At 27.3% G+C, this 13255-nt stretch overlaps 1 protein-coding gene across 2 annotated transcripts; it reads left to right on the forward strand.

Annotated features, from left to right (window-relative positions):
• The first annotated feature begins 2663 nt into the window (after positions 1-2663).
• On the forward strand, positions 2664-13028 carry LOC139090739 (band 7 protein AGAP004871-like). Of its 2 annotated transcripts, none has more exons than XM_070640543.1 (10): positions 2664-2840; positions 10099-10200; positions 10711-10776; positions 10883-10948; positions 11016-11092; positions 11497-11643; positions 11712-11730; positions 11799-11838; positions 11914-11976; positions 12065-13028. In XM_070640543.1, exons 1-10 carry the CDS (start codon positions 2771-2773, stop codon positions 12273-12275), a joined length of 861 nt encoding a protein of 286 aa, XP_070496644.1. In that variant the 5' UTR covers positions 2664-2770; the 3' UTR covers positions 12276-13028. The 2 variants fall into 2 exon arrangements, with proteins under 2 accessions (XP_070496644.1, XP_070496643.1); XM_070640542.1 differs by lacking the exon at positions 2664-2840 and adding an exon at positions 5939-6145.
• Positions 13029-13255: the final 227 nt, after the last annotated feature.

The following is a 13255-nucleotide window of genomic DNA, read 5'->3' on the forward strand; positions in this document are numbered from 1 at the left end:
TGTTTTATTAGGAACTGAGTGCTTTTTGAATACAGCGATTTCATATTTTGGTTCAGTGAGGCTATATGAAGCTTAGGATGCTTAAAGGAAGTAGCGGAAGTGCTTAGTTCCTGAGATCTGATCACATGCTTAAAAAGTATGATTCGTCGAGAAATTAAATAAAAATATTTTTGGCAGTTCCAGCCAGTTGGACATAGCCAGTAAATCAGCCGTTAATTGGAAGATATCATTATGTAATGTAACATGTGTCTAAATATACAGATATTTAACGTTTAAAAGAAAAAGACTAATTTTTAATCAGAAAAAAAAGACTCAGATTTATATTCATTAGAAGTTTCTATGAGAGAATGTTCCATAATTGATTAATTTCAAATCATGAAGATTACGTATTCATGCAATGTTTTGCTCTCTCTCTCTTCAATTCACCCAAACATATATTGTATTAAGAAATGAAATATTCTTTTATTCATTTAAGGAAAGCATTAAATTCACTTAGATTTATTCAATATTAACTGAATTTATGTAGAGAATTTTCTAGACATAAACTTTACATAGATACAAAAATAACTTTGAGTAACTAAGTTGACAAAAAAGATAGTGAATTTTTTATTCACCCGAATGGATGCTTGAAGATTAAAATTAGGTCAAAAAGCTCAGCAATAAAGCAATAAGATAAAATAAAATTCATTACTAATTTATATTCATAGTATTATCAGCGGTCTTTTTTATTAGCACAGTAATTAATTTTTCATATAAAAAGAAATCGTAATACAGTTCAGAGTCTATTGAGATAATTAAATACGTTTATAATATACCCTAAATCAAGTTTTTAAATAAATTACAAAAGAAAAGAATTTTAATCTCTATGAACTGGCGCTTACATTGAATAATGTGTTTCTAAAAACTTAAGAGCTTACCCTGCAATTTTCATCTTACCTCCCTTAACGAGAAACACTTGCAATTAAATAGAGCAGATAATGATTTAAAAAAAAAGTCCAAGCTCAATCAGACAAAGAAAAATGAAGGCAATTAAGTTTCAAGTTCTTGTGCATTACGATCAGAGTTTTTCTAATGGATTCTAGATAGACAAAGTGCAGGCACATAGCGTAGAGACAAAAAACTTATATATATTAAAAAAAACTCGAAGAAGAAAATTTGCAATTTCAAGAGCTTTTTATAAATTCAAAATTTTCCTCATACATATAGCTTATAAAATATGCTCCAAATTTCTTTTTTCTGTGAAACATTCATTCTTCTGCCCTAAAACATAAATTAAAAAAGTTTCTGCTTTTTATTTTAATTTATTAGAATTCATTGCATCATTCATTCATTATTTTACGGTCTTTTTTGTTTTCCATCATTCTCAATCCCCTTGATTGTCATCAGTTGCGGTCACGATTATTTTAACAAGACTCTTTTTTCGCATCTTCCGTTCGTTTCTTTTTTATTTATTATATTGTAATATTAAACAAACAGGGTTGACGTTCCGTGAACAAAAGACGCTAATGTGACTCAACTTTCAACAAAAATCAATAATGTCTCCAAAACATTTTAGATCCTTTGATGTATTTACAAAATTTATTTATGCCTTTTGTTTCTTCATGCTTTTCTACAAAATATAAAACATAAAATAAATTAGAAAACTTTATATTTTACATCTCCCCAAAGTCAAATACATAGTTGACCTTAAGTGAAAACTTGTAATCAGTTTGAAATTCAACATCAATTCTCAAGACTTCTCTGTAGAATATAAATTGTACAATCAGATTACATACAATTACATAAATGTAATTTTAACAACCCTGCACATGAACATCATTTGTAATTTCGCGTCAGAAATTTTATTATGGAAATTTTTAGAAATTATCATAATTCAATTTACGGCTTTTTGACAAAAAGGCGCTACATTTTTTTTTCTTCAAAGTTCCTTCTGTTGAAATGATTCCTTCCTTCCTTTTGGAAATAATTTGTTCATACAATCTTGCAGAGAGTTCCGATTATAAGGAAATGAGCATCAAAAGAGCTATTAAAAATTTTTAAGGGAAGAAATTTCTGTCATAGGCTATAAGCTTTTTAATATAAAAAATTTCTTCTCATAGTGACAAACACTTAAATGGATTTCATGTTAAAAAATTGGAATCAATATTATTGACATTTTTTCGAGCAATCAAAATTCAATAAGAAAAGAATGGAAAAAGACAATGAACAAATAGATTATGACATTCAGAGACCAGAATGAAATTGTATGGATTTAGGGCATTTTATAATTGAATGGATCTATTTTAGGTATATTTAATGTTTATTTACATTTTTTGTTCCTTTAATTACATGGTATTAGTTAACAAAACATCTTCTTTTATACACCAAGAAGCAAACGAACAGGAAGAATGTAAACGCATGAAAAACATCTTCAATACATGAGGCCATGCAAGTGGAAATGTGTGTGAATGTTTTACTAGTCAGACAATATCAGTCTCTGAATGTTATTTTTAAATCGTTTCGCAATAAATTCGTCAATGTATGTGCATGAGGAATATTTTCACTGTTTTCTTTCCATCGTTTGCTTGGCTTGCTGTGATAAAATAAATAATCTAATCTAGAAAAAAATGTGATATACCTATCGCGCGCTTAGTTTAAAAGCGAGTCTTTCAAAAAATACAATTTTAACTTTCAGTCTCTGATGTGATATTGTTGGATTTAAAAGTTGTTTAAGTTGCTGTAGTTGTTTGTTTATATTATTCTTTCTTGTTTGAAAATTTCGCGAAAAGTTATGACAACATCTGTACAAATGACTGATTTATCAACACAAAACAGTAATTTCACACAAAGTGTGGTAGTTAGTACGTATATCCTTTAAAAATCAATTTTTGTTTACGTAAACTAGTCATTTTAATGACGTAAATTTCGATTGACATTTTATGAAAAATTCTGCTATACTATATAGCACAGATCAATGATTAATCTAGATTGAGAATTGAAATTCAGCACGTAATAATAATTCCATTATTGAAAATGTATTGTGAAATTGTTCTTATCATATTCGGAATGAATGCTATAAAGATAACAATAACGATAATTTTGTTATTTTTAAAGCACTCCAAATTATTGGATAACCTGTAATCAATTCATTTCTTTTTCAAGTGTTTTAACTTTTGTGTTCTTTTAAAACTAATAAAATAGTGATTTTTGTGCAGTCGAATGTATAGATAAACAAAAATAATCATTATCAACATTAATAATCATTATCTAAAGCATTTTCGAATGCTGATTGCATTTACATTTCAACTTTGAACAAAATGCTTAAATCAAGTTGAACTTACAGCGAGGTAATCTGAAAAATAATTTTAAGTAATTGATGGCTCATTTTACTAAATGAGTTTTAAGTCACAACAAATATTATTAATATCAAAATTTATATCGAACAGAATACCATAATTATGTTAAAAATGCAAAACATGCTTAAATTTGCAGTACAGGCAATTAATTAATTTACTATCAGTGTATTAAAATACTGTTAACATTTTATTTTTTAATGCAAGTATTTTTTTAATCACTAAAGAGAAACAGTTTTAATTATCAGAGATCATTAATTTTGAACCCATTTCGTACAGAATATGTGTAAATATGAGAACTTATGCATGATAGTACAAATTAATATTCATGTCAAGACAAATTAGTATAGAGAAAACTTTTTTTGTTAAAAATACATTTTTTAATACAAATGCACAAATTTTTTCATCTTTTTCCATTCATGATGACTTTAGCATATCTGATGAGTGACGTTTGAACTGGCGACGTTTTGTCTTTTGCTCTATATGAGATTTTTATCAATAAAATACTTGCTTGTATTATTAATTCTATTTACAACTTTCATCTTTTGGCAATTTAAAGGGCCAGAGAGATAGAGTGTAATTGTGATGAACCATCAATGTTGTGATAAATTAATAATTGTGATGAAAAATTTACCTAATTAAACTGATAGTGGTACGGTTTATTGGCAAATCCAAATTTTTAGGTATATATTTGATCATGAATTCAAATCTACATTTATTTGAACTTTTTCCGCGCAAGTTTTGGTCCAAAACTTTTGGAGAATTCTGAATAAATATGAAAACTTTCACAGAAAACTGGAATCAGTAAAAAAGTAAAATGGGGTAATTTGCGTGCCAAATATTACATAATCTGATCTTAATTGGGCACACATTTTATAAACTGGTATGAATGCGCTTTACTACCAATAACCCTGTGAGATGAAGCTATTGCTTCATATGATTTTGAGACGTTTAATTTTTCAACGATTCACATTTCCCCTGCATTTCCCATAAGATATACAGTAAAATTTTAAATTTCCTCCTATTTTCCTCAAATTGTGTGTGAAAGTATCAGCTATATTTTATTTCTAAGCTGTATCATCTTATCTTCTCTCCGCATCTTCCCTTGTGTCATTTAGTTTTATGTTTTACACATTTTCAGTAAACGAATTGAGATTTATTATCGTATGCACCTACAAAGAGCTGGCATACATATATGTATTCGTAAAGTTGACGTAGTAATCATTAGTGTTCATTATAAACTGCAGCAAGCATGAGTTTAACGAAGTTTTTATATTTTTACATTTTTATTACTTTTGTAACTCTGAAGTGGTGCATAAGAATCGTCCAAAAATTTACATACCACAAGTGGCATACATATGTGCTGATTTAAATAAACAATTTTTTGACCAGAACTCGAAGTCGACTCACTTTGAATTATTCACTGATACAATTTACTACAAGCTATTTTTTCGTTAGTAATGTAAACATAAATTAGTACAAACAAAAAGAAATGTCTTAGAAATACGATAATAATGAGCTCTTTGATTAGATCTAATTTTAATAACATTTTATGATATGGGCAAATTTACAAATTACTCTTCTAATTAGATTCATGCATACTTTTTTCACTTTCTAAATTGAAGAAAAAAATTAAATATAATCATTTAATATCAACTAGAGCAAGTCTTTAGAAGTAAAAATATTGAATTTTGAATATTTCTCAATTATCTCCATATGTTTGTTTTTTTGATTCAAAAATGACACACGGTTTAGTTTTGATGCTTTCAAAGCAAGCCTTTATTTGACAGACATTTGAAAGTCACACAAAAATTACATTTAAATTTTTACTGCTTACTCGTGGATTTGCCCATATGTAATTTTCGAACATCTTCGCGGTAATGTTTCTAGTTTATTAGATATTTACACTTATATTCATTTCTTTCTTCTCGTTAATGCTTTAAATATAACATGATCTTTAATTGCTCATATAGTGGAATTGTTTACAAATTGTATGTCATGAGTTACAAAATTATTTCTCCTTCTCTTTTCATAGGTTCATACGCCAATTTATAGACTCGAAATGTATACATACCATCAACACTATGATTTTCATCTTCTATTCTTTTTGAAATATAGAAAAGTTAGTTACATGGCATTGAATAAAGCAGATGTTATAGATATGAGTAAATGGCGACCAGATATATAGACAAGTGAATAATAAAGTTTGTCTAAATTGAAACTTTAAACAAAAAATCAGACGGTGAAAATATATTTTATCATAATGACTGACTGTTTCCGATATATTAAGAGCAAAAACTTTTGTACAAATTTCGTCAGAATTTTTAGAAAAATTTAGCATTCTTAGTCTTAAAAAATAGTTTACTAAAAGTTAAATTTTCATACAGCTGTAAAATTCATATGATCTGGTTACCTTCACGACGAAAACACTATTAAAGGGAAGTTTACAATAATGAAGTGAGGAAGAAAATATTCACATATTACTCTTTAAAAAAAAGTGAAACAACACTCTCCGAAATGCACATCTGATTTAAAATGATGTTTTTCTCGCTTTTCTTCATTCGCTTCTCTCTAAAAGGCTTAATAATACAATATTTTCAAATCAGTAAGAATCAAGATTTCTTGGTATTAAGTCCGTGCTAGATTTTTTTCTTTTACAAAAATTGATATGATGTTTACAAAAGAATAGAAAAAAGAAGTAGAAGTTCTTAAAAAGCGTTTTTTAATGAAAATGTCAACTCACGTGGTTCGAATTGATACGCAGTCTCATAATAATAGTCAAATATCACCTAGTGTTCCAAGTGTTATAATCGGTACGTGATTACACACGTGTATTTGATAATAAAAAATTGAAGTATGCATGACAGTGTATACAAGTTTTATTAAATAACCGGCACCAAATTTTATTACTGAAATATAAAAAGAAGATTTGAATGCGAATGGATTATAGATTTTGTAAATATATTCATAAAAAAATATTTTGCTATGAAAAAAGTATGTTTACATATACATTCATGTCTTACACTCTTGCAAAAGCTTCTTTAATAAAATTTAATCATCAACCACTTTATGATGTAAATTAAGCATGCTACAGAGAATGGAGTGATGTATCACGTGTTTTAATAGAGATGTAACTATTTTTTTCCGTATTAATTCTGCTCAGAAGGGTATATAGGAATACTTAATAAAACTACAGATAAAACAGAACGATGATTAAGTTTTTTACATTTGAAACTTTTATGGAATAATAGGTCAAACTTTATCTCCATCTCTTGATTACAATGTTTACTTTATAGAAAAAGTTTTAAATTAGGAATAATCCTAAAAAATTAAAACTAGCGAAATAAGGTTTTTATGAAAAATCCGACTAGTTTCTGGTGACCTAGCTAGTTCTTTTAATCTTGTGTCTATTAATCCTGAAACGTTTAAAAAAATTTAAAACAAAGTATTAAAATGAAAAGTTTATATTTTCGTTGGTTTCCTCAAATCCAATTTAAGTTTATTTAGAAGGCTTTATAAAATTACGAAATAATGTTTATGTCTTTTAAAGAAAACAACTTGCTTGAAGATTGTTTTATAATCTTTAATCTTGTTTCTAAATTGCTTTTGAATCATAAAACAATATTTTCCCTGGATACTTCATATATTTTATAAATGATTTATCAAAACTTTTGTATAAGGTGAAATCAATATAAAACTGTTTCGTATATCTACGTTTTTTCATAAGCAAAATTTCCTTTTACATTTTTTTTTTTTTTTTTTTTTTTTTTCTTTTATTTCATTTTATTGTATGTAGCCATAGGCTGTATTACAATATTTCTTAAATTTGATATGCAACATATTGTGGTTTTTTCGTTAATTTAATTCATTAGCATCATAATCCAAAGAAGCATTCTTTTACTCGAGATTTAAACAGGTTAATAGAGTATGTGTTCTTAATTGTCTGGTTTAGTGAGTTATACAGAATAAGAGCTCTTATGAAGAATGTCATACCGCCTAGTTGTGTGTTGGACGTTGGAATTAGTTTCCTCTAGCTCTTGTTCTATGGCTGTGTCTCTGATTTGCTGTGATGAGTGTGACATTGCACTTGAGCATGTTCGATATAATTTTAAAGATATTAATACTCATGTGTCTATTAATCCTGAAACGTTTAAAAAAATTAGACTTTGTCGTTGCCGACCATTTGTAAAACAAAGTATTAAAATGAAAAGTTTATATTTTCGTTGGTTTCCTCAAATCCTTTCATCATATCACAATAACTTTTAATTTAAGTTTATTTAAAAGGCTTTATAAAATTACGAAATAATGTTTATGTCTTTTAAAGTATGAAACAACTTGCTTGACTAAAATTTTTGATTGTCACAACGAGTTTATAATCTTTAATCTTGTTTCTAAATTGCTTTTGATGTTGTTTTAGGATCATAAAACAATATTTTCCCTGGATACTTCATATATTTTATAAATGATCCCAAAATTATCAAAACTTTTGTATAAGGTGTAAATCAATATAAAACTGTTTCGTATATCTACGTTTTTTCATGCAAGCAAAATTTCCTTTTTTGGAATTTTTAATTGTCTTGTTTACTAGATTTCTATAGTACTTGAATCGACTCTTCAACTCATTACAATGTGGGTATCTCGCTACCATTTTTCCTTACATTAGATTTCTTTCTTTTTTCCTTTGTGTATTTCCTCTTGAGCAGCCATGCCATTTATAAAGTTTTGTTTTACAAACATTTCTTTAGACATATCATTCAATATTTAATCGCTGATATCAACGTTGAAGAATTTTACCGGTATTTTTTCATTTGATTTCATTCGTATAAGATGAAGAAAACTCGTGCAGAAAAATAAGAGAAACGTTTTTGTTAACAAAGAAACTAACAAAATGCAATATAAGCAATTTTACTTGATACATGGATAGAATACATAATTGGTGAAAATCAAGCTTAATTAGAGGTGGCCCAAAGTAAGTTACATTTTTTCTATCCACAAAATGAACGTAAATAAAAAAAGTAACTCCTCAAACACAAAAACCAATTCGTTTTCTTATGTTGGTAGCAATAAGAAGAGATTGAAAACAGAATACTAACATACTAATGTGTATTCAAGTGTGGCTAATGTTAAAACATATTATGACATTTATTTTCATGGCAATGAAACAAAGACGGCAAAAAAGTGAATATCCAGGAAAAATTTTCAATGAATACAGAGTTAATAAACTTCTATGACAGCGGGATATGTCTGTTACTTTAAATTTTTTGTATAAACATAATCTTGAATATACATATTTAGACTACATGTAGAGTAAGGCGTAAACTTTATTTCTGTTTATTGTTGAAATTTTTATGCACAAATTTTACATGAAAGAAACAATTTATTTAAATTAAAAATCAGTGATTGTTCTGCTCTATTTTTTCTCGATAGTTGAATCGGATATTATGATATTAAAAAAAAATTCTCTACCTCCACAATTAATAAATGTACACATTCAATGAAATTGTTTTATTAACTTACCATCTGCTTTCGTTATTTAATTTTAATTATGGCAAGTTTCAAATAAAATGAAATAAACGTGTGAGCATATATAAACTGTGGGGATTTGTTTATAAATTCCAATTGAATATATATCGATTTATTTCATCTGCTGTAAAAAAAGAATTGGTGAAATAGACACATACACACAGTGGTTTATATGATCTGGAAGCACTGTGAAGCATTTTTATTCAGGTGTTCAAAAAAAATTCTATAAGATAGTACCATTGAGTTTATCTTTCATATTAAAGTTTAAATAATTTTGAAATGGACTGATTTTGAGTTTTGTGTTTTAAATACAAAATGTTTTCATAAAACAAAAAGAAAATGAGAAAAAACGTATTATTCACTACATCAATCAGTAATGATTTTTTGAATAATATTTAAATAGATAAAAGCAATTACAGTTTTTAAATTCTTAAATTTTCATGTACTACATATAAAGTGAGTTTCAAGAAGAAATATTTTAGATCCCAAAAAAAAAAATTAATGATAACAGCAAGCTGTTATTATTGTATCTCAGTTTCCATACTTCAGGATATTTAAAAAATAATTAGCTCCTGGTTTCTTTACATCTTTTTCAATAGAGGAAATAAGAATAGCAACATGCCATAGATGAAAATTAATTTTATTTTTCTCGAACGACGGTACCTTTTTGTCCAATTGAACAAATGTTTGATTGATTTTTCTTCTTTGAATGGTCTGTATCTTGCTAGAGAAAAATAATTTCATCAAAGAATTTTTCATTTCAAAATTTTCTTCCTTCATGATTGTATTTAAAAAGAATGCTTCTTGATTTATTACGAGCCGATGTAATGAAATATATGATTTCTCTTATTTTTTCTCATATGATATTTCTTGGGCTTCGATTTATTACTAAGTTTGTAAGATTACGTGAGTTGAAAGCAAATCTTTGAAATGGATTTTGAGTGCATCTCTACTAATTCTGGTTCATGTGAATGTTATGTAATTTTCCGTAAGTTTTTTAATTTTCTTTAAAAAGGAAATTTGAAAATTATCTCCTTTAATTTAATACTACCAAAATGAAATAAATTTAAGCATCCTTCAATTTTTTTATTATGTACTACACTTTTAATTACATCTAGATTGAATTATTCTTATCGAAATTACATGTTCTTGTTTCACATAAAAAATATCTATATTAAGGCTAGTCCATATCCTTTAATGTCTTTTTCATATCACGCTCATTAAAAAATCAATTTGTGTACAGCTGAGGGACAACGAGGTGGTTTCATCGAGGTTCTGGCAATTATTGGATCTATCATCTTAATGATACTGACATTTCCAATCTCCGTTTTCATCTGCTTCAAAGGTAAGAATCGTGATACTTTTTTCATTTTTTACACAGTTTTCTTAAATTTTAAAATTCTACCGAAGCTGAAACTGAATATTTTTATTTTTATTAATTTTTTCGCCATTCATAAAATTATGCATACAAGAATTGAAAAAAAAAATCATAATTGAATAATGTTACATAATGCTGTTTAGATAGGATAACCTTAAAATTCATGTATTTTCTGAGATTATTACATAAAAATTTTGCCAAATACATTTTACGTATAGAAATTGTATATCCTAGCACAATATGTTTTTGTAGCAGCAAAAATCAATACATAAACCCATGATAATAGGAATCAAAGATAATACTAGAAAGGTGGTCAATATGATTTGATTTTTGAATCTCTGCTATTATATATTCCTATCGTAACAGTTTATTTTTAATATTCATTCATAATTTTGTGTATACGTGTATGTTATAGCCTTATAAAAAAATTTCCTTTACTTTTCCTAAATAATATCAAATATATATGTATATTTTTAGTTGTACAAGAATATGAACGAGCTGTAATATTCAGGATGGGTAGATTGAGATCAGGTGGCGCTCGAGGTAAATCTCATACCATTTTCCATTTAAGTGTTTCTTCCTAAAATATATAAGCTCTTTGAGAAAATGTGTTTAACAACTCAATTATGCTCAAATTTTCTGCTAATAGGACCCGGTGTATTCTTTGTACTTCCATGCGTTGACAATTATTGTAAGGTAGATTTGCGTACAGTTTGTAAGCATCAAATTGAATTTTATTGCTGATTACAGTATAAATTTTTTACATATCGATTATTTTGCAGCTTTTGATGTTCCCCCACAGGAAGTTCTTACAAAAGATTCTGTAACAGTTTCTGTTGACGCAGTAGTATACTACCGTGTAAGTGTAATTTGCTATGCTACATTTTTTACCAAAATTCCTATGAGAAAATGTTTGAGAAGAAAAATTTACATCAAATAGAGTCAACGAAGAATGTTGAAAAATTTAGCATGTAAAATTTTACCATAAACTCGTTTGTTGCCTCAAAACAGCGCCTCCTGCATAATTAATATTTAAAACATGTATCTCACATAAGTAATGCTACATGATTAATCACTAATCATACTAACATAACAACATTTTCTGTTTGTGGAGAAAACGTTCCTTTTTACATAAAATTTTCTAACAAGAGTTTTAATTGTGACAAAATCATTTTGAAGAGGCTTTTCATTAGTTTAGATTCAATTAACTTTATCTATTTATCATGAATGAATTTTAAAAGTAGTGGTTTTGATTTTTTTTAGATAAACGATCCCTTAAAAGCTGTTGTACAAGTTGCTAATTATTCTCATTCAACCCGTCTGTTGGCTGCTACTACATTGAGAAATGTTTTGGGTACTAGGAACTTATCGGAATTGCTTATTGAAAGAGAGAATATTTCACATACGATGGTAAGGATTGAAATATATTTTAAGAGTGAAATTGTTTGAAAAAATTTCTCCTATTTCATGACTTTTAGAGCAACATTTTGGACCATTGTAAGTAGATTATGTTTAAAAATATGTGAACTTTCTCATACATGTAACAAAAATTATTATGATTATAGCTACCGATCCATGGGGTGTAAAAGTAGAACGAGTTGAGATGTGAGTTAAGTTATTGATTGATAAGTGAAAAAAATACAAACCATTGTTTTTCCCATATAAACTTTTAATAAACAGAAAAGACGTCTCGTTACCAACTCAGCTTCAACGAGCTATGGCGACTGAAGCAGAAGCCGCAAGGTATAATTCAAGCATAATTTCATTATATTTTTTCGAAAGAGAAAGAAATCTTCTTATTTTATAATATAATTATTCTTTTCTTCATCAGGGAAGCGCGTGCTAAAGTTATTGCAGCAGAAGGTGAAATGAAAGCGTCGAGAGCATTAAAGGAAGCTGCGGATACATTAAGTGAAAGCCCCGCAGCATTACAATTGAGATACTTACAGACTCTCAACAGTATATCTAGTGAAAAGAATTCGACTATCATTTTCCCATTACCAATGGATTTAATTACTCCGTTTCTCAATATGAAACGGTAATAGTAGACCACAATATTCCGCATTTGGTATTAAATTCATTCACATACATGCACGTTTAAAAATTGAAGTGAATTGACTTACCTTAAAATACTTTTGATTTAAAAATCACAAATCCGTGCTTTTTAAGTACTCCTTATTTAATGTCAAACTTTATTTATCTTTTCCTTGAAATTTTCCATTTCCAATAATTCTTTCTTTCAAAGAAGAGCGAACATTTTTATCAAACCTATTCAGATTTTAATTTTTTTCTTTAAAGATAACAATGCAGGATTTATTATTGGTTTAAGGTTATAGATTTATCATTCCCAGGACGACGTTCTAACTTTTTTACCATAAAAAATTTAAAAATGGATTTGCCTGATTCTAAATCTTAATATATGTATAGTCTGAATTCATGATATAAGGAATGAATTTTAAAATTATAATTTTTCTCTATGAATATTAATCATGTATTTTTTATTAATATGTGATTAAATTGTATTATACTCTCTAATCAGTCATAAACTGAAAAATATTACATTTTTGTATTATGAAAATTTTATGCAATTAATACCTAACGAAAATTGTATTGTATGTGAATGATTTATTACTTTCCGGTTAAAATGGCTAAGATCGAAGTTCATATGTAATTTATAACATTATCAAAAAATATATATATTAATATCCTTAAAATGTGAAATAAATAAATTTTTATATTAAAGGAATTGCGAAGAATATAATTTGATAAATAAAGGTTTCATACACAAAGACAAATATTGGAATTATCTTTTACCAAATTCGTTATAATGCAATGATGAAAGGTATATTGCTTAAATTCCAAAAAATTATGCGATAATGATAAAATTTCAATTTTATCCGGGACAAGGAACATGACTTCTAGGGCATTTATTTACAACAAAAAATATTGAGATGATGGAAATTTGGAATAAAGAGCGCATGCGATAATGGAAAAAGAGAAGATGTTTAAATTGGGAAGAAAA

The sequence above is a fragment of the Chironomus tepperi genome, unplaced genomic scaffold (genome assembly GCF_022539635.2).
Source record: "Chironomus tepperi strain 1889 unplaced genomic scaffold, CSIRO-AGI_Ctep_v1 contig_219, whole genome shotgun sequence".
Taxonomy (NCBI): domain Eukaryota; kingdom Metazoa; phylum Arthropoda; class Insecta; order Diptera; family Chironomidae; genus Chironomus; species Chironomus tepperi.